The sequence below is a fragment of the Dasypus novemcinctus genome, chromosome 30, assembly GCF_030445035.2.
Source record: "Dasypus novemcinctus isolate mDasNov1 chromosome 30, mDasNov1.1.hap2, whole genome shotgun sequence".
Classification (NCBI taxonomy): domain Eukaryota; kingdom Metazoa; phylum Chordata; class Mammalia; order Cingulata; family Dasypodidae; genus Dasypus; species Dasypus novemcinctus.
In genome coordinates, this window is record NC_080702.1 from 8,530,793 (window position 1) to 8,556,786 (window position 25,994).

The following is a 25,994-nucleotide window of genomic DNA, read 5'->3' on the forward strand; positions in this document are numbered from 1 at the left end:
CGTTGCACCTGGGGGACTGCCACTGCTCCCCTAGGGACCACGACAGAGCCCCCCCCAGCCAGGAACCCAGTACCCCCCAGCTGTTGTTTTTAATTGTTTCCACAATGAGTATATCCAAACATTACCATGCACCCTGGACATATGCCCTGTATAACTCTGTGTCAACCATATATAGCCTGACAATAACATCCCATACCAGTATTCCTCCACCGCCATTGTTGAACCACTCTGTGATCCAAAACTTCCTGTAAAGTGAATCCCAATATAATGTCAGGTTCCCTTACTAGTAAAATGGAATATAGCAATGAGTTTAAAGGTTAGATCTAGAGTACATATTGGTGTGGAAAAATTTCTACATCCTATCTTTTTCTTTTCTTTTTTCCTAATTATTGAGCTTCTCTTCACAAGAGTCTTAGATCACAGTAATTCATATATACAATATACAGTACTCCCACACATCCACCATAAAAACTTTTCCCTTCCACAGTGATAATCTTTTAACTTATTCATATCATATTTCCTGAAACTGATGTACAGACTCCGAAACAATAGCTTTCAAACAAGGTGACATCTGTGCTTACAATGTGGTCCATACTTTAGGATATACAGTTTTCTAAATTTTTTAGTTATCCTATGTTTTACATTATGGTTTACATTATTAGTCTGTTGCCCCTTATATGTTTTTGGTGTAATATTACATGTTTTATATTCATCCCCGTGTACTCTCATGAAACTCCTCTCTTGCCCCCACATTTACCTTGGTTCCATCCATTCAACATCCATTTTCCCCTCCCCTTGGGGCCCACAGTGACAGCCAATCTCCATTTCCCGAGGAGCCACGTCCAGAGATACTTGCAACAGTGTTGAGGGCCTGACATGCTCAACTGCCCTAATGCCCTGGGAGCGACCCTTTTGCTCGAGAGATACAGTTCTCTCTATTTGATAGCTTTAGTCCTCCCCAGGATGTGGGTCCATTCCAACTCTCACTTCTTGCATCTCTACCCAATGGTACAACCCACCCTGACAAAATGAGCATTCAGACATTCCCCAAGAGTCTGTCCCACATCAGACCGTCCCCTCCGAGCATCCTAAACAGGTAACCCTCCTAATTATATTTTGATGCGGTTTTCTCAGCATTTTACTCTCAACGAACACCTGACACTCTCCTATGTTCGTATGTTGCCCCTCCCTCCCCCCAATTTTTTGGGCAATATTACCCATCTGCCCATCCCCAGCCCCCCTCAAACCCACAAAGACCCACCCAAAGGCAATCCCTTGCCCCCATTTTATCTCTTCTTTGTGCTCATACTTACCACCAGTGCATCATAGATTCCACCCCTGCAGGCGTTGGCTCACATCCTTCCTCCACCCCCCCCCCCGATTTCCTGTAAGTCTATCTTCCAGTCTCTAGCTCTCTGAGGCAGCTTTCTTATTTCATATCATTGAGGTCATGTAGTATTTGTCCTTCAATGCCTGGGTTGCTTCACTCAACATAAGGTTCTCAAGATTTATCCATGTAATCACGTGTGTTTGCAGTGTATTTGTTCTTAAAGCTGAGTAGTATTCCATTGTATGTATATACCACATTTTATTGATCCACTCATCTGTTGATGGGCATTTGAGTTGATTCCAACTTTTGGCGATAGTGAACAATGCTGCTATGAACATTGGTATACATATGTCAGTTTGTGTCCTTGTTTTCAGTTCTGCTTGTTATATACCCAGCAGTGGTATTGCTGGGTCATATGGCAAATCTATGGTTAGTTTTTTGAGAAACCGCCAAACTGTCCTCCAGAATGGTTCGATCCTTCTGTATTCCCACCAGTAGTGGATGAGTGTTCCCCTTTCTTCACATCCTCTCCAGCATTTGTATTCTTCTGTTTTTTTCAGTTGCCAATCTTATGGGAGTAAGATAGTATCTCATTGTAGTTTTGATTTGCATTTTCCTGATAGGTAGAGATTTGGAGCATTTTTTCATGTGCTTTTTAGCCATTTGTATTTCTCAGCATTCTACTCTCAACCAACACCTGACACTCTCCTATGTTTCTTATGTTGCTCCTCCCTCCCCCCAATTTTGTGGACAATATTACCCATCCGCCCATCCCCAGCCCCCCTCAAGCCCACAAGGGCTGACCCAAAGGTAACCCTATGCCCCCATTTTATCCCTTCCTTGTACACATACTTACTTCCAGCTTATCATAGATATCCCCCATGTAGATGTTAGCTTATATCCTTCCTCTACCCCCCGATTTCCTGTAAGCCTATCTTCCAGTCTCTAGCTCTCTGAGGCAGTTTGGTTTACTTATTTCATATCATTGAGGTCATGTAGTATTTGTCCTTTAATGCCTGGGTTGCTTCACTCAACATAAGGTTCTCAAGATTCATCCACGTTATCATGTGTGTTTCTAGTGTATTTGTTCTTACAGCTGAGTAGTATTCCATTGTGTGTATATATCACATTTTATTGATCCACTCATCTGTTGATGGGCATTTGGGTTGATTCCAACTTTTGGTGATAGTGAACAATGCTGCTATGAACGTTGGTGTACATATATTGGTTTGTGTCCTTGTTTTCAGTTCTGCTGGGTATATACCCAGCAGTGGTATTGCTAGGTCATATGGCAAATCTATGGTTAGTTTTTTCAGAAACTGCCAAAATGTCCTCCAGAATGGTTGGATCCTTCTGCATTCCCACCAGCAGTGGATGAGTGTTCTGCTTTCTTCACATCCTCTCCAGAATTTGTATTCTTCTGTTTTTTTCATAGCTGCCAATCTAATGGGATTAAGATGGTATCTCATTGTACTTTTGATTTGCAAATCCCTGATAGCTAGAGATTTGGAGCATTTTTTCATGTGCTTTTCAGCCATTTATATTTCTTCTTTGGAGAAGTGTCTGTTTAAATCTTTTTCCCATTTTTTAAATGGGTTGTTTATCTTTCTATTTTCAAGATATAGGAGTTCTTTATATATGCAAGTTATAAGTCTTTTATCAGATATATGGTTGCCAAATATTTTCTCCCATTGTGTGGGTTCCCTTTTTACTTTCTTGACAAACTCCTTTGAGGTGCAGAAGGCTTTAATTTTGAGGAAGTCCCATTTATCTATTAGTTCTTTTGCTGCTCGTGCTTTGGGGGTGATATTTATGAAGCCATTTCCTATTACAAGGTCCTGTAGATGTTTCCCTACTCTGCTTTCCAAGGTCTTTATGGTCTTGGCTCTTATATTTAGGTCTTTGATCCATCTTGAGTTGATCTTTGTATAAGGTGTGAGATGGTAATCCTCTTTCATTCTTCTACATATGGATATCCAGTTCTCCAGGCACCATTTGTTGAATAGGCCATTCTCTCCCAGTTGAGAGGGTTTGGTGGCTTTATCGAATATTATATGGCTATATATGTGAGGTTCTATATCAGAAATTTCAATTCAATTCCATTGGTATGTGTGTCTCTCCTTATGCCAATACCATGCTGTTTTCACTACTGTAGCTTTGTAGTATGTTTTGAAATCAGGAAGAGTGATTCCTCCAATTTCATTTTTCTTTTTCAATATGTCTTTGGCTATTCGGGGCCTCTTTCCTTTCCAAATACATTTCATAGTTAGTTTTTCTAGTTCCTTAAAGAAGGCTGTGTTGATTTTTATTGGGATTGCATTGAATGTGTAGATCAGTTTTGGTAGGATAGACATCTTAATAATATTCAGTCTTTCTATCCATGAACAAGGAATATTCTTCCATTTATTTAGGTCTTCTTTGATTTCCTTGAACAGTCTTATATAGTTCTCAGTGTATAAGTTTTTTACCTCTTTAGTTAAATTTATTCCTAAGTATTTGATTTTTTTATATACTATTGTGAATGGTATTTGTTTCTTGATTTCCTCCTGATCTTGCTCATTATTGGTGTACAGAAATGCTACTGATTTTTGCACATTGATCTTATAACCTGGGACTTTACTAAACTCATTTATGTGTTCTAGAAGCGTTGTTGTAGATGTCTCAGGGTTTTCTATGTATAGGATCATGTCATCTGCAAATAATGAAATTTTGACTTCTTCCTTTCCAATTTGAATGCCTTTTATATCTGGTTCTTGCCTCAGTGCTCGAGCAAGTACTTCTAAGACAATGTTAAATAGGAGGAGAGACACTGGGCATTCTTGTCTTGTTCCTGACTTTAGAGGGAAGGATTTTAGGATTTCTCCATTGTAAACAATGTTGGCTGTAGGTTTTTCATATATACTCTTTATCATGTTCAAAAAATTTCCTTGTATTCTGATCTTTTGGAGTGTTTTTATCGGGAAAGGGTGCTGTACTTTGTCAAATGCTTTTTCTGCATCTATAGATATAATCATGTGATTTTTTTTCTTCTATCTCTTTATATGGTGTACTACATTGATTGATTTTCTTATGTTGAACCATCCTTGCATACCTGGAATAAATTCCACTTGGTCATCGTGTATAATTCGTTTAGTGTGTTGTTGAATACAATTAGCAAGTATTTTGTTAAGTATTTTTGCATCTAGGCTCATTAGAGAAATTGTTCTATAATTTTCCTTTCTTGTGATGTCTTTGTTTGGCTTTGGCACAAGGGTAATGTTGGCATCATAGAAGGAGTTCTGCAATGTTCCTTCTGTTTCAATTTTTTGTAATAATTTCAGCAGGATTGGTGTTAGTTCTTTCCGGAATGTTTTGTAGAATTCACCTGTGAAGCCATCTGGCCCTGGGCTCTTCTTAGTTGGGAGATTTTTAATGACTGATTCTATCTCTTTGCTTGTGATTGGTTTGTTAAGATCATCAATTTCTTCTTTCCTCAATATAGGCTGCTTATGTGTTTCTAGGAATTTGTCCATTTCCTCTAAACTGTCATTTTTGTTGGAATATAGTTTTTCAAAGTATCCTCTTATGATAGTCTTTATTTCTGTGGGGTCAGTGGTGATACCGCCTTTCCCATTTCTTATTTTGTGTATTTGCATCTTCTCTCACTTTTTTTTTGTTAGTCTTGCTAAAGGTTTGTCAATTTTGTTGATCTTCTCAAAAAACCAGCTCTTGGTCTTGTTTATCTTTTCAAGTGCTTTCTTATTTTCTATTTCATTTAGTTCTGCTCTTATCTTTGTTATTTCCTTCCTTCTTCTTCCTGTTGCGTTACTTTGTTGTTATTTTTGTAATTCCTTCAAATGTGTAGTTAGTTCTTCAATTTTTGCTCTTTCTTCTTTTTTGATATATGAATTTATGGCTATAAATTTCCCTCTCAGTACTGCTTTTGCTGCATCCCATAAATTTTGGTATGTTGTGTTATCATCATCATTTGTTTCAAGGTAGTCATTGATTTCTTTTGAGATTTCCTCTTTGACCCACTGTTTTTCTAAGAGTGTGCTGTTTAATTTCCAAATCATGGTGTGAAATCTGGGCCTCTGTCCCTTGCTAATTTCCAGCTTCACTCCACTGTGGTCAGAGATATTGTTTGTATGATTTTGATCTTTCTGAATTCATTAAGCCTTTCTTTGTGGCCTACCATATGGTCTATCTTGGACAATGATCCATGTGCACTTGAGAAAAATGTATATCCTGCTGTGTTTGGGTGTAATGATCTATATATGTCTATTAGATCCAGCTCCTCTAATATACTGGTCAAATGTTTTGTTTCTTTAGTGATTCTCTTTTGAGATGTTCTGTCCAGAGTTGATAGTGGTGTATTAAAATCTCCCACTATAATTGTAGATGCATCTATTTTTTCACTTAGTTTTTCCAGCATTTGCCTCCTGTATTTAGAGGTGCCCTTGTTAGGAGCATAAATATTTATGATTGTTCGATCTTCTTGATGGATTGTCCCTTTCACTAAAATGTAGTATCCTTCTTTGTCTCTCACAATTGTTTTGCATTTAAAGTCTATTTTGTCTGATATTAATATAGCTAACCCTGCCTTTTTTTTTTTTTTTTTTTTTTTGGTTATTGTTTGCTTGTATGATTGTTTTCCAGCCATTGACTTTCAACCTCCATGAATCTCTGGGTCTAAGATGTGTCTCTTGTAGACAGCATATAGATGGGTCATATTTCCTTATCCAATGTCCCAGTCTGAATCTTTTGATAGGTGAGTTTAATCCATTGACATTCAGTGTTATTACTTTCAAGGAATTATTTGTGTTAGCCATATTTTGATGGTATTTGTGTTTGTCATATTTTGTATTTTTTCTTCCTTCTATTTTTGTCTTTTTTTGTTGCTCTTATACTCTCCTCCAACTCTGCCTGTCCTGTTTTTTCCTTTCTTCCTGCAGAACTCCCTTCAGAATTTCTTGAAGGGGAGATTTCTTATTAGTATACTCTTTCAGTTTCTGTTTATCTGTGAATATTTTGAACTCTCCATCATGTTTGAATGCTAGTTTAGCTGGATAGAGTATTCTTCGTTGGAAATTTTTTTCTTTTAGTACCTTGATTATATCATACCACTGCCTTCTTGCCTCCATGGTTTCAGAAGAGAAATCAGCACTTAATCTAATTGAGCTTCCCTTGTATGTGATGGTTTTCTTTTCTCTTGCTGCATTTAGGATTTTCTCTTTGTCTTGAGCATTTGATAATTTGACAAGTATATGTCTTGGAGTGGGCCTGTTGGGGTTTATGACTAGTGGAGTGCACTGTGCTTCTTGGATATGTACATCTGTTTCTTTCAGTAGATTTGGGAAGTTTTCAGCCATTATTTCCTGCAACACTCCTTCTGACCCCTTTCCCTTCTCTTCTCCTTCTGGAATGCCTATAATACGTATGTTTGAGAGTTTTGCATTGTCATTCAGGTCCCTGAGTCTTAGCTGGTTTTTTTCTATCTTTTTATCGACCCCTTCCACTATCTGTTTGATTTCTGATGTACTGTCTTCCACGTCACTAATTCTCTGCTCTGCCTCTTCTAGTCTGCTGATATTGGCTGCAAATGTATTTTTGATTTCTTGAACTGTGGTGTTCATTCCCATCATATCTGTTATCTTTTTGTGTATGTCTGCAATTTCCCCTCCAAGTGTTGTCTTCATGTTGCTAACCTCTTTCATTACTTCATCAAATTTGTCTGTCATAAATGTTCTGAGATCTTTCATTGCTTGTGCGAAGTTCTGCTCCCCTTCCTGATTTTTAGTTTGTTGATTGGATTCAGCCATGTTTTCCTGATTACTGGTTTGATTTGTAGTTTTTTGTTGCTCTCTGGTCATCATTTTGTCTTGATGGGTTTATTCAGTTCCTTAGCTTCTTTGTCTACTCTTGGAGATTAGTTAGCTGTTGTTTTTGCGTAAGTGTTATATCTTCTCTTTGTCACTTTGTTCTTCTTATTCTAATTTCTTGTTGCTGGTTAAGTTCACTTTAGAGGAAAGTGTTAGTGCCCGGGAAAGGCAATTGTGTAAGCAAGGAAAAAGTGTAAAGTAGTATTGGTGATATATGTTAACAAAGCAAGAATATGAGATCTGGGAGGATGGAGGTTAGATTTGTGTAAATCGTGTAGAGTTATAGCAGTAGGTAGAGTACCTATTATGAGGTAGATGACTGAATATGGGAGGAATATGGTATGCACTAAAAAGCTATTGTTTTCGTGAGAGACGGAAAGAGAAAAGAAAGGTAATAGTTTCAAGAGTGGATAACAGACAGAAAACAAAACAGAGGTATTAGAATTTAAGAGTTAGACACTTTGTGGATCAAAGAAAGGGGGGTGGGAGGTGGAATATAGGAGAGACAGTAGATGATGGCGGATATCAAGATGTAGGGGAACAACCCAGGAGAAGGGAGGCAAGATGGCGGCTGAGTGAACTTCCCGGTTACTAGCTCCTGGGGGGAATCGGCTGGGAGGCGTCAGAGACTCTTTGGGACCGGGGTGTTTCGGGATTTTTCCTGGTCCGGAGGTGTCTGGACATCGATTTGGAGGGAAAGTAACAGAGAGGATCCGCCTGTGAAATATACACGGAGATCCCAGCTATGTGTGGAGGATTCCCTCCTTGGGTAGGCAGAGCCGAGGCAGCTAGCACTGGGCCGAGCCCCAGCGGGCGGCGGCCAGGGTAGCCTAGCTGGGCCGCGGTGGGCAGCGGGCGGGGGATCCGAGCCGCGCTGTGCCGCAGCGGGTGGCGGGCGGGAGAGCCGAGCCCAGCTGAGCCCAGCCGAGCCACGGCGGGCGGCGAGCGGGAGAGCCGAGCCACGCTGTGCCACAGGGGGTGGCGGGCGAGGGAGCCGAGCCCAGCCGAGCTGCGGTGGGCGGCGGGTGGCGGGCGGGAGAGCCGAGCCGCGCTGTGCCGCGGCGGGCGGCGGGCAAGGGAGCCGAGCCCAGCCGAGCCTAGCCGCGCCGCGGCGGGCGGTGGGCGGGGAAGCCGAGCCCAGCCGAGCCCAGCTGAGCCACGGCGGGCGAGGGGGCCGAGCCCAGTTGAGCTCGGTCGAGCCCAGCCACGCCGCGGAGGGCGGCGAGCGGGAGAGCCGAGTCGCGCTGCGCCGCGGCGGGTGGCGGGCGGTGAAGCCGAGCTCAGCCGGGCCCAGCCGAGCCCAGCCGAGCCACGGCGGGTGAGGGAGCCAAGCCCAGATGAGCTCGGCCGAGCCCAGCCGTGCAGCGCCGGGCGGGAGAGCCGAGCCGCGCTGCGCCGCGGCAGGTGGCGGGCGGGAAAGCCGAGCCCAGCGGAGCCCAGCCGAGCTGCAACGGGTGGGGGACCCAAGCCCAGCCGAGCCTAGCCAAGCCCAGCCAAGCCACGGAGGGCGGGGGACCGGAAGCTCAGCCGAGCCCAGCCGAGCCCAGCCGAGCCTGGTGGCGGGGTTTCTGTTCTTTGTTTTTTTTTTTGTTTGTTTTTTGTTTTTATTTTATTTTATTTTTGCTGTTGTTGTTTTTTTTAATCCTCTCTTTCCTGTCCCCAATATTCTTCTTATACTATTTTATCTTAACAATACAATAGGTCCTACAGGAAATACCTCACATTTGCTGGGTTTCCTCACCCTCCACTGCCTCATTTCTCTGTGAATAGATTTAGCCTATCTACACTATCCCCTTTCCCCTACAACTTGATATCCTCCACCATCTGCTATCTCTCCTATATTCCATCTCCCTTTATTTGATCCACATAGTGTCTAACTCTTAATTTCTTATACCTTTGTTTAGTTTTTCCATCTGGTATTCATCCCTGAAACTATTACCTTTCTTTTCTCTTTCCCTCTCTCACGAAAACAATAGCCTCTTAGTACATACCACATTCCTCCCATATTCAGTTGTCTACCTCATTATAGGTACTTTCCTACTACTATAACTCTACACAATTTACATGATCTAACCTCCATCCTCCCAGAACTCATATTGTTGCTTTGTTAACATATATCACCAATACTACTTCACACTTTTTCCTCCCTTACACAATTGCCTTTCCCCAGCACTAATACTTTCCTTTAAAGTGAGCTTAACTAGCAATAAGAAATTGGAATAAGAAGAACAAAGTGACAAAGAGAAGATATAACACTTACGCAAAAACAACAGCTAATTAATCTCCAAGACTAGACAAAGAAGCTAAGGAACTGATTAAACCGGTCAAGAAAAAATGTTGACAAGACAGCAACAAAAATCTACAAAACAAACCAGTAATCAGGAAAACATGGCTGAATCCAATCAGGAAGGGGGGCAGGACTTCACACAAGCAATGAAAGATCTCAGAACATTTATCACCGACAAATTTGATGAAGTAATGAAAGAGGTTAACAGCATGAAGACAACACTTGGGGGGGAAATTGCAGACATGCACAAAAAAATAACAGATATGATGGAAATGAACACCACAATTCAAGAAATCAAAAATACACTTGCAGCAAATATCAGCAGACTAGAAGAGGCAGAGCAGAGAATTAGTGATGTGGAAGACAGTGCATTGGAAATCAAACAGATGGTAGAAGTGGTCAATAAAAAGGTAGAAAAAATCCAGATAGGACTTAGGGACCTGAATGATAACTCAAAATGCTCAAACATACGTATTATAGGCATTCCAGAAGGAGAAGAGAAGAGAAAGGGGTCAGAAGGAGTGTTGCAGGAAATAATGAATGAAAACTTCCCAAATATACTGAAAGAGACAGATGTACATATTCAAGAAGCACAGCACACTCCACTGGTCATAAACCCCAACAGGCCCACCCCAAGACATACACTTGTCAAATTATCCAATGCTCAAGACAAAGAAAAAATTCTAAAAGCAGCAAGAGAAAAGAAAACCATCACATACAAGGGAAACTCCATAAGATTAAGTGCTGATTTCTCATCTGAAACGATGGAGGCAAGAAGGCAGTGGTATGATATAGTCAAGGTACTAAAGGAAAAAAATTTCCAACCAAGAATACTCTATCCAGCTAAACTAGCATTCAAAAATGATGGAGAGTTCAAAATATTCACAGATAAACAGAAACTGAAAGAGTATATCAACAAGAAACCTCCCCTTCAAGAAATTTTTAAGGCAGTTCTGCAGGAAGAAAGGAAAAAACAGGACAGTCAGAGATGGAGGAGAGTGTAAAAGCAACAAGAAAGACAAAAATAGAAGGGGAAAATAAAATAATACAAACAAAATATAACAAACACAAATCCAACCAAAATATGGCTACCATAAATAACTCTCTAAACGTAATAACACTGAATGTCAATGGATTAAACTCACCTATCAAAAGATTCAGACTGGGACACTCGATAAGGAAATACGACCCATCTATATGCTGCCTACAAGAGACACATCTTAGACCCTGAGACTCATGGAGGCTGAAAGTGAATGGCTGGAAAACAATCATACAAGCAAACAACAACCAAAAAAAGGCAGGATTAGCTATATTAATATCAGACAAAATAGACTTTAAATGCGAAACAATTGTGAGAGACAAAGAAGGATACTATATTTTAGTAAAAGGGACAATCTGTCAAGAAGATCGAACAATCATAAATATTTATGCTCCTAACAAGGGCGCCTCTAAATATGTGAGGCAAACGCTGGAAAAACTAAGTGAAAGAATAGATGCATCTACAATTATAGTGGGGGGTTTTAATATACCACTATCAACTCTGGACAGAACATCTCAAAAGAGAATCACTAAAGAAACAACACATTTGAACAGTATATTAGAAGAGCTGGATCTAATAGACATATATAGATCATTACACCCAAACCCAGCAGGATATACATTTTTCTCAAGCGCACATGGAACATTCTCCAAGATTGACCATATGCTAGGCCACAAAGAAAGGCTTAATGAATTCAGAAAGATCGAAATCATACAAAACAATATCTCTGACCACAGTGGAGTGAAGCTGGAAATTTGCAAGGGACAGAGACCCAGACTCCACACGACAATTTGGAAATTAAACAGCACACTCTTAGAAAAACAGTGGGTCAAAGAGGAAATCTCAAAAGAAATCAATGACTACCTTGAAACAAATGATAATGATAACACAACATACCAAAATTTATGGGATGCAGCAAAAGCGGTACTGAGAGGGAAATTTATAGCCATAAATTCATATATCAAAAAAGAAGAAAGAGCAAAAATTGGAGAACTAACTGCACTTTTGATGGAATTAGAAAAACAACAACAAAGTAACCCAACAGGAAGAAGAAGTAAGGAAATAACAAAGATAAGAGCAGAACTAAATGAAATAGAAAATAAGAAAGCACTTGAACAGATAAACAAGACCAAGAGCTGGTGTTTTGAGAAGATCAACAAAATTGACAAACCTTTAGCGAGACTAACAAAGAAAAAAAGAGAAAAGATGCAAATACACAAAATAAGAAATGAGAAAGGTGATATGACCACTGACCCCACAGAAATAAAGACCATCATAAGAGGATACTTTGAAAAACTATAGTCCAACAAAAATGACAATTTAGAGGAAATGGACAAATTCCTAGAAACTCATAAGCAGCCCATACTGACGAAAGAAGAAATTGATGATCTTAACAAACCAATCACAAGCAAAGAGATAGAATCAGTCATTAAAAATATCCCAATTAAGAAGAGCCCAGGGCCAGATGGCTTCACAGGTGAATTCTACAAAACATTCCGGAAAGAACTAACACCAATCCTGTTGAAACTATTCCAAAAAATCGAAACAGAAGGAACACTGCCTAATTCCTTCTATGATGCCAACATTACCCTAGTACCAAAGCCAAACAAAGACACCACAAGAAAGGAAAATTACAGACCAATTTCTCTAATGAACCTAGACGCAAAAATACTTAATAAAATACTTGCTAATCGTATTCAACAACACATTAAACAAATTATACACCATGACCAAGTGGGATTTATTCCAGGTATGCAAGGATGGTTCAACATAAGAAAATCAATCAATGTAATACACCATATAAACAGATTGAGAGAAAAAAACCACATAATTATATCTATAGATGCAGAAAAGGCATTTGACAAAATACAGCACCCCTTCCTGATAAAAACACTTCAAAAGATCGGAATACAAGGAAACTTTTTGAACATGATAAAGAGTATATATGAAAAACCGAAAGCCAACATTGTTTACAATGGCGAAATCCTGAAATCCTTCCCTCTAAACTCAGGAACAAGACAAGGATGCCCATTGTCTCCGCTCCTATTTAACATTGTCTTGGAAGTACTTGCTCGAGCACTGAGACAAGAACCAGATATAAAAGGCATTCAAATTGGAAGGGAAGAAGTCAAAATTTCATTATTTGCACATGACATGATCCTATATATAGAAAACCCTGAGAGATCTACAACAAATCTCCTAGAACTCATAAATGAGTTTAGCAAAGTCACAGGTTATAAGATCAATGCGCAAAAATCAGTAGCATTTCTGTACACAAATAATGAGCAAGATCAGGAGGAAATCAAGAAACAAATACCATTCACAATAGTAAATAAAAAAATCAAATACTTAGGAATAAATTTAACTAAAGAGGTAAAAAACTTATACATCGAGAACTATACAAGATTGTTCAAGGAAATCAAAGAAGACCTAAATAAATGAAAGAATATTCCCTGTTCATGGATAGGAAGACTGAATATTATTAAGATGTCTATCCTACCAAAACTGATCTACACATTCAATGCAATCCCAATAAAAATCAACACAGCCTTCTTTAAGGAACTAGAAAAACTAACTATGAAATTTATTTGGAATAGAAAGAGGCCCCAAATAGCCAAAGACATATTGAAAAAGAAAAACGAAATAGGAGGAATCACACTTCCTGACTTCAAAACATACTACAAAGCTACAGTAGTGAAAACAGCATGGTACTGGCATAAGGAGAGACACACAGACCAATGGAATCGAATTGAAAGTTCAGATATAGAACCTCATGTATATAGGCATATAATATTCGATAAAGCCACCAAACCCTCTCAACTAGGAGAGAATGGCCTATTCAACAAATGGTGCCTGGAGAACTGGATATCCATATGTAGAAGAATGAAAGAGGATTACCATCTCACACCTTATACAAAGATCAACTCAAGATGGATCAAAGACCTAAATATAAGAGCCAAGACCATAAAGACCTTAGAAAGCAGTGTAGGGAAACATCTACAGGACCTTGTAATAGGAAATGGCTTCATGAATATCACGAGCCAAAAGCACGAGCAGCAAAAGAACAAATAGATAAATGGGACTACCTCAAAATTAAAGCCTTCTGCACCTCAAAGGAGTTTGTCAACAAAGTAAAAAGGGAACCCACACAATGGGAGAAAATATTTGGCAACCATATATCTGATAAGAGACTTATAACTTGCATATATAAAGAACTCATATATCTTGAAAACAAAAAGATAAACAACCCATTTAAAAAATGGGAAAAACTTAAAGAGACACTTCTCCAAAGAAGAAATACAAATGGCTAAAAAGCACATGAAAAAATGCTCCAAATCTCTAGCTATCAGGGAAATGCAAATCAAAACTACAATGAGATACCATCTTACTCCCATAAGATTGGCAGCCATGAAAAAAAACAGTAGAATACAAATGCTGGAGAGGATGTGAAGAAAGGGGAACACTCATCCATTGCTGGTGGGAATGCAGAAGGATCCAACCATTCTGGAGGACAGTTTGGCGGTTTCTCAAAAAATTATCCATAGATTTGCCATATGACCCAGCAATACCACTGCTGGGTATATACCCATCAGATCTGAAAACAAGGACACAAACCGATATATGTACACCAATGTTCATAGCAGCACTGTTCACTATCGCCAAAAGTTGGAATCAATCCAAATGTCCATCAACAGATGAGTGAATCAATAAAATGTGGTATATACACACAATGGAATACTACTCAGCTGTAAGAACCAATACACTACAATCGCACGTGATAACATGGATGAACCTTGAGAATCTTATGTTGAGTGAAGCAACCCAGGCATTGAATGACAAATACTATATGACCTCAATGATATGAAATAAGTTAACTGCCTCAGAGAGCTAGAGTCTGGAAAAGTGGCTTACAGGAAATCAGGGGGTGGAGGAAGGATGTGAGTTAATGTCTGCAGGGGTGGAATCTCTGATGAGCTGGCGGTAAGTATGAGCACAAAGAAGGGACAAAATGGGGGCAAGGGGTTACCTTTGGGTGGGGTTTTCTGGGTTTGAGGGGGGCTGGGGATGGGAAGAGGGGTAATATTGTCCAAGAAATAGGTGGGAGGGAGGGGCAACATACGAATATGGGAGAGTGTCAGAAGTTCGTTGAGAACTAAATGTTGAGTAAAACGTATCAAAGTATAAGTAGGAGGGTTACCTGGTTAGGACGCTCAGGGGGTATGGTCTGATGCATGACAGACTCCAGAGGGAATAGCTGAAGGCTCATTTTGCCAAGGTGGGTTCTACCATTGGGTGGGGTGGACCCATATCCTGGGGAAGACTAATGCCGTCGAATAGAGAGAACTGTATCTCTCGTGAGAAAGGACGGCTCCCAGGGTATTAGATTGGCAGGCGTTGTGGGCCCTAAGGGGAGGGGAAAATGGATGTGGAATGGATGGAACAAAGGTAAATAAGGGGGCAAAAGAGGAGTTATGTGAGAGTACATGAGGATGAATATAAAACAGCTAATATTACACCAAAAACATATAGGGGACGACAGACTAATAATGAAAACCATAAGACAAAACATAGGATAACTAAAAAATTTAGAAAACTGTACAGCCTAAAATATGGACCACATAGGAAGCACAAATGTCACCTTGTTTGAAAACTATAGTTTTGGAATCTGTACATCAGTTTCAGGAAATATGATATGAATAAGTTAAAAGATTATTGCTGTGCAAGGGAAAAGGTTTTATGGTGGATCTGGGGAAATACTGTATATTGTATATATGAATTTCAGTGATCTAAGACTCTTCTGAAGCTGACATTATGTTGGGATTCACTTTACGGGAAGTTTTGGATCACAGAGTGGTTCAACAATGGCAGTGGATGAATACTGATATGGGATGTTATTGACAGGATATATATGGTTGACAGGGAGTTATACAGGGCATATGCCCAGGGTATATGGTAATGTCTATATATACTCATAGTGGAAACAAAAACAACAGCTGGGGGGGTACTGGGCTCCTGGCTGGGGGGTCACTGTTGTGGGCCCTGGGAGAGCAGCGGCAATCCTCCAGGTGCAACGGCAAGAACCAGGAAGGAAGGAGGGCCCAACAGTGGGCTCGTGATACTAATGGTTACACTTTTGAGCCTATACACCTGCAATAAGAACAAGGCCTAGAGTAGCATTGTGCCTGGGGGTTTCCTCCTGACAGCCTTCATGTTACTCAAATGTGGCCACTCTCACAGCCAAACTCAGCGTGTAGATGCGATGCCTTCCCCCCAGCGTGGGACACGACACCCGGGGATGAGCCTCCCTGGCACCGAGGGATCACTACCACATACCAGCTGAAGAAGCAACTAGAAAATGACCTTGAATTAAAGATTCAATGCGGAACAGCAGAATATACCTGTCTACATATAATAACATGACTTCGGGAAGCTGTTTGACCTAATGTAAGGGGGAAATGGAAAGGAGAAATGAGATTATAAGGCTGTGAGTCTCTAAAAAAGAGTCTGGAGGTTGTCAGAAGGAATACCCCTATGTACAACTGAACAGAGTCTAAGAGACAGATAAGGTAGATACAACCCCAGGTATTGGTTCTTTTGAGGGATAAAGAGACCCACGGGTTCTATGGTCATGGCAGAAGGGGTTCACTGCCATGACAGATAGCCCTTCTTTGGAGCTGGTGTTTCTGCGTGATGGAATTGGACTCAGAGGGGATCTCTTTTCACAAGACTTGCATGCTACTTTATTGGAATTGTAGTTGGTGCTGGGTTTAAGATATATGTAAGGGATTTGAATCTCTGGACTGATAATATGACACCCAGGCCCAGAGCCTCAACAGACTTCAGCTCCTACACTTTGATTTATTGGACTTACTCCACTCAGCTAACATGGAGTTGAAGAAGGTCAACCACCACAACATGGAGCCTAGAGTGTCTACAACTGGAAGCGGGAGGAGTGCATCCAGTACCCATATGGAATCTAAGCCCTCACTTGACATAGATGTGCAATGGACACAACCAATCCAATGTCCACAGAGAAAATGTGGAATGGGTGTGGGAACGGTAGCCATGGTGGCTGCTGGGTGTGGGGAACGGGAGGAAAAGATGAGATGTGGAGGCGTTTTCGGGTAGTGCTTCATGGACAATTACAGGACATTATAGATCCCCCCAGGGCCCACTGGATGGAACGTGAGAGAGTCTGGGCTATGATGTGGACCATTGACTATGGGGAGCAGTGATGCTCAGAGATGAACTTACCAGGTGCAATGGATGTGTCATGATGATGGGAGAGAGTGTTGCTGTGGGGGGAGTGGGGGGCGGGGGCGGTGGGGTTGAATGGGACCTCATATTTTTCATAATGTAATTTTTAAAAAAAATAATAAATAATTAAAAAAAAATACACAACCCAAAAAAAAAAAAAAAAAAAAAAAAGATGTAGGGGAGAGGGGATAGTGTTGTTAGCCTAAATCAGTTCACACAGAAATGAGGCAGTAGAGGATGAGAAAACCCAGCAAATGTGAGGTGTTCCCTGCAGCACTTATTGTATAATTGAGTTAAAATAAAATAAGTAGAAAAAAAATTTTTTTTAAAACCCTAAATAACTGAATAAAAAAAAAGACTTTAGGGGATACGCTGGGAGAAAAGACTAGGGGATAATGCAATATTAGCAATCAGGACATTTAAAAAAAGTAAAAATAAATAAGATAAAATGAAAATAAAAACAAAACAAAATGAAACGATAAAGAAAAAATGCAAACGTTGAAGGCTACGGAATTCAAGGATCTCAGATGGACCTCAGGGCGTGATGGATTCAGGGGTGGAAAGTTTGAGTTATTGAAGACTCAAGAAGTGTGAGTCTCGGGTATGGGCCACCAGAGTTTATGGGATTCAGACCTGGCAACCTCAAATCTGGTCAACAGGAAGCCTAGGAGCCCTGCAGTGTAACACTGCCCTCAGGGAGCCCCGCAGCTGGGTGTCAGCCCTATGGGGGAAGTCAGATCCGCAAACTCTATATTATGTCTGAACCCTGCAATTCACTTACTCAGTAGGGTTTGTTTTAGTGGGTAAATTGACAATTCAGCTTTTGGACAGCTCCCACCCTGTGATTCCAAAAACCGGCCAGCTGAGGGCGCCTCTACATCGCAGCCAATTTACTGAAGCAGATCCGAAGCCCGCCGTCGGTTGGGCTCCGGTTGGAAATGCCGAAAAATGGATTCCAAAACCGCAATTCCCAAGCTTCATGAAATATTCCCCAATTGGCTTCCTGACGTGTCCCCCTCCCTCACCGCACCTTGTAACTACCTCCCAATTATGTCCCTTTATTACTAAGAATCTAATTCCATTGCAGATCGGCAGCCGGGCCTGGGGAGCGGGGCTCCAGGCAGAAGCGCTATTACTTGTGTCCGCAATCAAAAATTCCCCCGCTTCACAAAACACCGTCAGTCTTCCCAAATCGATTCGCAAAGGCGTCCGTTCCCTCAACCTCCCAACAGCCCGCCCAGGATTCCGAATTCCCCAGCACCGAAGAGCCGCCAAAAGTGCAGCCGGAGCGCCGTATACCGCGGCTCCACCGCCCCCCCAAGGAGTGAGCAACCCTTCTGCTGGTCTTACCTCCGGGCAATAGAAGCCAAATTATATCTTATAGACCAATCCTCTCCGTTACCTTTCCACCAAATCGATGTCCAGACACTTCCTGCCCTGCAAAAATCCTGAAAAAGCCCCGCCTTGGAGAACCTGCAGCGGCGCCCAGCCTCCTCTTCCCAGGAGAGACCGCAAGGCAAGTTCACTCAGCCACCATCTTGCCCCTCCTCCTCTTCACTTTATTTAAAGGTGTGCCCTTGTGTGATTTCTCTTGGTTCTCATAGTGTTTGAGATACTTTGAAATTCCTGGATCTTGGATTTTTATTTGCTTCATTCTTTCTTCTAAAGATTGTCAACTATTGTCCATTCCAGCTGTGAAAATTTATATAATTTAGATTTAGATAAAGATATCAATTTACAGTTTAATGAGGCTCAACTCATTTTCTCGTTTTTTCCCCTTATTTTCTATCTTGGTCTTCAGTTATATAATTATATTACTCTTTCTTAAAGGTCAAGGTGATTTTTTACTTTTCAGAGTGATTTATCGATTCTAAAATATCCATTCTTTTGCTTTTAATTTCTCTATTGTGACTTATTAAAGTTACACCTTTTTTTTTAATTGTTTTACTTTATCCATGAGCACATACTGATTTCTCAAACTGGTTTTCCTTTCCCATGCAATTGTTATTTGTCTGACTCTGTAGAGAATTTCTATATTCATGTGCAGCTTAAATTTCAAAGTCTCAATGGGCTGGGTATATTTCTAAAGATCCTTGCTGTACCACTCTTACTTATCCAGGGTCCTGCCCCCAAAATTCCAGCCATGTTACTTTTCATCTAGTCTTGGTGTTTACATTAATTCATATTTATGTGGGTAATTGATTATGCTTTTCATTTTGGCAAATTCAGAAATGTATATTTTACCTTTCAAGTTTGTAGCCTTTGATACCACTTTAAGAGAGCTTTCTTACTTACAGTAATTATTTCACAAGCAGAATATTTATAGTACAATTGAATTATAAATTAGGATTGCCATTTTCTCAGTCTGAGTGCCATACTTCTGAACCAAAGTAATATTTTAACATATGCTGTTTTTAATGATTGATTCCAACAATCAAGTGAAAATAGAAGTATTGGTAGATAATGGAGTCAGGTGTATGTACATCTTTGGGAGATCCCTGAAGCACCTCCCGTTATTATCATGTAGCATGAAAAAATTAACAGAAAGCTGTAATAATCTTACACAGAAAACACTATTAAAGGTTAAGACACCTTCGTTATGAGGGCTTGTACTGTTCTACTCTTAAAGTTTCCCACCAACAAATGGTGCCTGTTTTCTGTGAACAAATGGAGGAGTCAAGGAAAGTGTTATAAACAACATGGACAAATGGCGCTTTGCAGAAAAGACGATTGCAGCAGTTCCAAATATTCTTCCTTATTTTATTCTGTATATGTTTTCTGTGTCCTTCAATTTTATCCTCTGCTTTTTCTTATCATATTTGTTAAGATATCATAGAATTCACCCATTTAAAATGTACTGTTTGACAATGTTTATTTATCCACAGATTTCTGCAACCATCATCAGTATTTAAGTTGAGAACATCCTCCTAATTCCAAAAGGAAACTCCATTTCTGTAAGCAGTCACTCCCATTGCCTCCAATTGAAACCACTCCACCTCAAATTTGTTGAAAGACTATTATTTTGCCAACTGATTTGCCTTGGGCCCGTTGTGAATAATAATTGTGCATAAGTGTATATGATTATTTCTGAACTACCAATTCTTTTCAATGCTAAAATAAGTGGAACTTTATTCTCAATTTCATTATTTTAGCTTAATTTTATTTGCCACTTATGCATTTTTAGGAATCACAGTTAAGGACATTAACTGCACATAAAATGTGTGCTACCATAACCTGTATATATTACCAACATTTTTTCTTCACCCTAAATAGACCTCTATTTCCATCACCACCCCTCCTGCTATCCCCTGGTAACCTCAAATCTGCTTTCTGTTTCTATGAACAATCTTATTCTACATCTTTCATATAAATGGAATAATTCAATAATTATGCTTTTTGTCTCAATTATTTTGCTTAGCATAACATTTTCAAGATCCATTCCTGTTGACCATTTATCAAATTTCATTCCTTTTTACTGAGGAATAGAATTCTATTTTATGTCTACAGCATGTTTTGTTTATCTGTTTTTCTGTTGGTGGACATGAATTATTTTTAACTTTTGGCTATTGCAAATAATGCTTCTATAAAATTTGATATATTAAATAATCATATAAATATGATTCCTATTTTCAAATGTTGGAATTTTTTTCTACAAGTGGAAGTGCCAAATCATATGGTAATTCTTTGTTTAGCTTGTTGAGAAAAAGGCAGAAGTGTTTTCCTCAGTACTTAAAACCATTTTGCATTATGATCAACAATGTACCAGCATTCCAATTTCTCAACATCCTCATCAAAACTTGTCATTTTGCATTTTTAATAATAGTTATTTGCATTGGTATAAAGGGGAATCTCATTGTGATTTTGATTTGCAGTTTTTAAATGGCTAATTATATTGAACATATTCTCATGTGTTTATTGACCATTGTTATATGTTCTTTGGAGAAAAGTTTGCTAAAGTCCCTTGCCCATATTTTAATTTTGTACTTTGTCCTATTGTTGAATTGTAGGAATTTTGAAAAACTTTTTTATTAAAAATATTGTGAGCTTACAAAACAATCATGCATAATATGCAGAACTCCCATACATCAGCCCTCCACCTCCAGCTTGCTTTGTTGTGGAAATTTTGTTACAGATTATGGAAGAACATCATCTAAATATTACTTCTAACTGTGGTCCAGAGCTTACATTGGGCATATTTTTTTCCATAAACTTCCCTAATATCAGCACCATGTATTAGTATTATACATTTGTTATAGTTCAGGAAAGAATGCTCTCATGTTTTTACTGATAACCACAGTCTGTCACTGACCACGATTCACTTTGTTATACAGTTCCATGCCTTGTACAGTCCATCAAAAATGTATGCTCAGTGGTTCTCATTTTTATCATAGACTTGTGCTATCATCCTTTCAGACAATGTTTTCATAAAAAGATACATATATATATGTTTCTGGTGTTTCTTCTATTAACCTTCTTATCTAACATTTCTGATTAACTTCATTGATTCCTGTGAATTTGTGTTTCCATTTGTTATCATTTTTTAATTATAATAAAACTTTGTTCCTACCTCCTGATATCGTTAAATATATTTCAATTCTGTATGATGTGAACTAATTTTCTACTTCACTAGGATTAATGGAGCTACAAATTGCATCAACAATGAGATGTTTTGCCCTAAGTTTAATAAGAATTAGTAAATGACCATATTATATACAGGCAGGTAAGTGTCTGAATAGAATGCTATTACCATCATATTGGTAACGCTAATCGTTGGTAGTTACAAATATTTAAAATTGACTTTATCAATTTCTATCAAATAGTTTATTTTACATACATATTTTCATATGTGAACAAAAATGCAACTACAATAATAGTATTCAAAATGTTCTTGAAAACTTAAGAAGAAAGGTCTTCTTGAAAACTGTCTACTGGTTACTCTATTTCATTTAAAAGTTAAATTGAAAAAAAGAAGAGGTTGAAATCCAAGTAGACTTGATTTGCATGTACTTGCCAATTCTCACATGATTCAATCTCATTGGTAATATTTTTGATTAATGATGCATATTAAAAGTGTTACACTGAAGCCCAATGTACATCCAACACAGACAACAGATGTGAAAATGTACATGTAAGGCAACATCTGCATATAAGTGCTTCCAAGATCACCCACTGTACATGTTTTTGTTCCTCTGGTTGTCACACAGCTCACACAGTTCTTCAGTGGCTGATTCCATTTCAAAATATCACATCGTTTTCTTTACCTGACGGCTGATATTATCTATTAGGTCCCTTTGTGACTTTCTATCAACAGTGGTATAACCTTGATTAGGTTAGAATTCAGATTGATTTTTCAAAAAGTGTTTTGAAAAGGTCTGAGATAAACGGGAAGGCACAATGACTGGGAGGGAAAGACCTACTCTTCTAAATATGGGAGGTGAACACATAGAAGGGCCTTTACAATTTATCATAGATTGTTTCTTGATAAAACTGGCAAGAAAAATGTACAAACCAGGAAACTTTAAGGCATGTCCACAAACAGGGAGCTGCTTGCTTTCTGGCATAATTTTATGCCCTGACCAAGTCTCCCATTTTATCACTGGGTACTTGGGTAGAGAAACAAACATAAAGAGAATCCAAGGCTCAAACTAGCTGCTGTCATTAGGAATATTCCCCTCTGCTTCAGTGCTTCCACACCTGTCTCCTACTGTCACATGTACCTGAGGTACAAAGCACTGTTGCTGCTGCAGGGCTAACTGCCCACAGAACCCAGATGATCTTGGCATTGTGCAGGATTGTTTCATTAGCTCACAACTCCTCTAATAAAAATATGTAAATATTATTTTAAAAAGCAAACACCTGGCTTCCTTTTGTCTATCTCCTGCACAACATCATACAGCTTCAAGATTCACAAAGTATTAGGCCACTATGAAAGTTTGCTCTTCCCCTACATATTGTTAATTTGGCTGAAGAAATAACAAAAATCAGTCCTAAGCCCAATGCTCTGGAGATTTTAAAATGAAATTAAAGCAGGAAGGCATTAAAGGACACAGCACTCATTGTTCTTTGGATCAAGATACTCTCCAATATGCAGTACATTCATGTAATTCCCACCAGAAGAGGATGCCATAGCATGCCTCTTCCCTGAAACATTGTTTTTTAAAATCAGCTTGTTTTTATACACAGCCATTAAATGTTAAATTACCTAGACAGCAATACCAACTTTAAAACACACACCACAGGTAGGAAATTTGCTGAAAGGGCCAAGGGACACCTCTCTGGGGGCACTTGGGAGTGTACCTGGAAACTGCATCTTGCTGTGCTGATCAGTGCCTAGCTCTTTTGCAAAGTCACTGTAAAGTAAGTACAGGAGCTAATTAAGACCAAAATACAGTTGTAAGCAAATCCGGCTTTGCGATCAAGGGGAAGCACTAATGAATCACAGGTAAAAAGGAATCCCCTGAAACACTAATCTGAAAATAGATTTTTTTCATGATTGAAAAATTCAGCTTCAAAAAATTATGCTTTTTCCTAAATTAAGCTTTCTCCTCATAACTCTCTTTACAGCTTCCCTTATCTGCTTGTTTCTAAGACTATAGATTATAGGATTCAAGAAAGGAGGAACTATAGAATAGAACACAGCATTGATCATGTCCTGAACTGTGGGTGAGCTGGAGGTTGGTTTCACATACACAGCAGCACCTGAGCTGAGAAAGACAGTCACCACTAGGATGTGAGGGACACAAGTGGAAAAGGCCTTTCCTTGTTCGCTCTTGGTTGGAAACTTGAGCACAGTAGAAAATATGTGAATATAAGACATGATGATGAAGACAAAGCAGCCACCAGCAATCACCACTGCAGAGATGAAAACTAAAATTTCATTGTTGAAGGTCTCAGAGCAGGAGAGCTTCAGAAGAGAGGGCATGTCACAGAAGAACTGATGGACCACGTTGGACTGACAGAACGGCAGTCGGAATGTGTTGCCAGTGTGGAATCCTGAATAGGTCAGACCACTAAGTATGGAGGCCAGAGTCATCTGCACACAAACCTGAGGGCTCATGATCACAGTGTACTGGAGGGGCTGGCAGATGGCCACATAGCGGTCACGGGCCATGACGGTGAGGAACAGCAGCTCTACTGTAGCAAATGCAAGCACAAAGAAGATCTGAGCTGCACATCCAGCCATGGAGATTGTCCTGTCATCAAGCAGGAAGATGACACATGCCTTGGGGACCGTGACAGAAATGTAGCACATGTCTAAGATAGACAGATTCCTAATGAAGAAATACATGGGGGTGTGAAGTTTCCAACTGAAGGTGATTACTGTGACAATGAGAAGATTCCCCATCAGGGTTGCCAAGTACATCAGTAGAAACAGCACGGCATGTAAATCTCTGAGCTCCCACACATCAGAAAATCTTGTAAGCAGAAATTCAGTCACTGTGGTAGAGTTGGGCATCTTAGGAAAATGTACCTTGGCCATGAAGAGTCAGATAAAAAATCCTTAAGACACATGGAGTATCCACATGTAGAAGGAATTAATCTAAGCTCATATATTGCCCACATTAAAACATTTTTAGTTTTTCTAATTCATTTTGGTTAATAGGATGTAATATAATGTTTCCTCATTCTCCTATTGGTCTCTCTGCTTTTTTTATCCTTGTTTCCAGAATAGGGGTACAAGGAAAATATATTTTTGAACTTGTGTTTATGTCTACTTACATTTCTAGCATTTTCTAGTTATAAAATGGATCTACTTGATGTTAAAGTTTTGCCTAGAAGATTGAAAGATTTAATATAGTTAATTTCTATGCATCCCTGAGTCATTAGTCATGTTCCAGGAATGTTAATATTTAGGATAATATGAGCTTGTAGAATCTGAGATTGAAGGGTACTATTTTATTCAGAGCTTATCAAAATATTATAACCAATTGCAATCCATTTCATGACCACTAAATTATTCCCATTAAATGCCATCACACATTTCTTACGCTTCTCCTTGTACTTACTGAATGTGCATAGGTGCTTAGTTTTCTCTATTCAAAATAATCACTTGCAACTCTTGATTGGTAGATATTACCTGTGGGGAAAACTATTTATATATTAATAAAATCAGGGTCACTAAATTTAATATACTTATTCTTGCTTTGTGTCAAATACTATTATCTTTTCTCATAAAATCTGAACATATTTCAGAACTTGAATAAGCTGATATAGAAAGACATTTCTTGATGTGTAGTTTGTTAGTGGATGTTGTACTCACACCTGAGTCCTTCATAAAATTCCTTTTCACAATCCCCCTTAGCAAAACCCTTACTTAACCCTAAAGTGCAGAATGTTTTCTTTTGAAGTTCCTTCAGCTGTGAGTCATATTTTAACTCATGTCAACAAAATGGGAATAGCTTTCCTTGTTGCCTTGAAACCACAGAATGTACTTTTCAGACTTGCTTACCCAGCCTCTCTAATCCTCAGTGTTAATGCACTTCACCTTCCTGCTCCTTGTTCCTTTTCCACTGACAAATTTAACTACTTCTAGAGAAGCTCTGCTCACTGTAAGAAGGCAGGACACCTGTTACTTTCAGACTGCCCTCCTGAGCTCAGGAATAAAAGCTTTCTGCCCTTACTCCTCTTTGTTTCAGGGTTCTTCAAAAAACTACTTCAACAAGGAGTTGTTCTTGTTTTATACCAAGTTTACTGAAAACTTACTGACATTCTTGTATGATGAATTTGATTAAAAATAGCTAACTTCAATATTTATAGGAAGTTCTAACCTGTTAAAGCCAGCTTCATGCAGAAGTTGAGATCTTAAAAATAATTGCTTACATTCTTATCTTACTAAATTCCAAATGAGGCTTTTTCTACCATATTACAAAAATTCAACAGGATTTCACAGTTGGAACACAGAGTGAACATATTTTATTATTTCACCATCACCAATCAATTGTAGGTTTCTAGCTTGAATTTATAATGTGGCAGCAAAGCAGAGTTAAATCTTTGCAGATTACAGGAAAAGGTATATTTTATATCTGACTTAGCCATTTGTTTACTCTGCATGAGAGGTTCACATATATCTTTGATTCTCAATTTCCTTTTCTAAAATATTTGTAAAAATATCTACTTCATGAATAAATATTTGTGAAAGTAATTAGATATTCTTATAATGGTAGCAATGCTAATGGAAAATAAACTAATAAGTAATAAATTTTTAAAAAGGGGGAGGTT

General features: G+C 39.1%; 1 protein-coding gene across 1 annotated transcript; it reads right to left on the reverse strand.

Annotated features, from left to right (window-relative positions):
- Positions 1-17,086: 17,086 nt before the first annotated feature.
- On the reverse strand, positions 17,087-24,231 carry LOC131276654 (olfactory receptor 14C36-like; the record flags this gene model as incomplete). Its single annotated transcript, XM_058290184.2, has 2 exons — positions 23,338-24,231; positions 17,087-17,116 (listed from the first exon to the last, which is right to left on the reverse strand). Coding segments are annotated over exons 1-2 (924 nt in total), but the record flags the coding sequence as incomplete, so codon positions are not given.
- Positions 24,232-25,994: the final 1,763 nt, after the last annotated feature.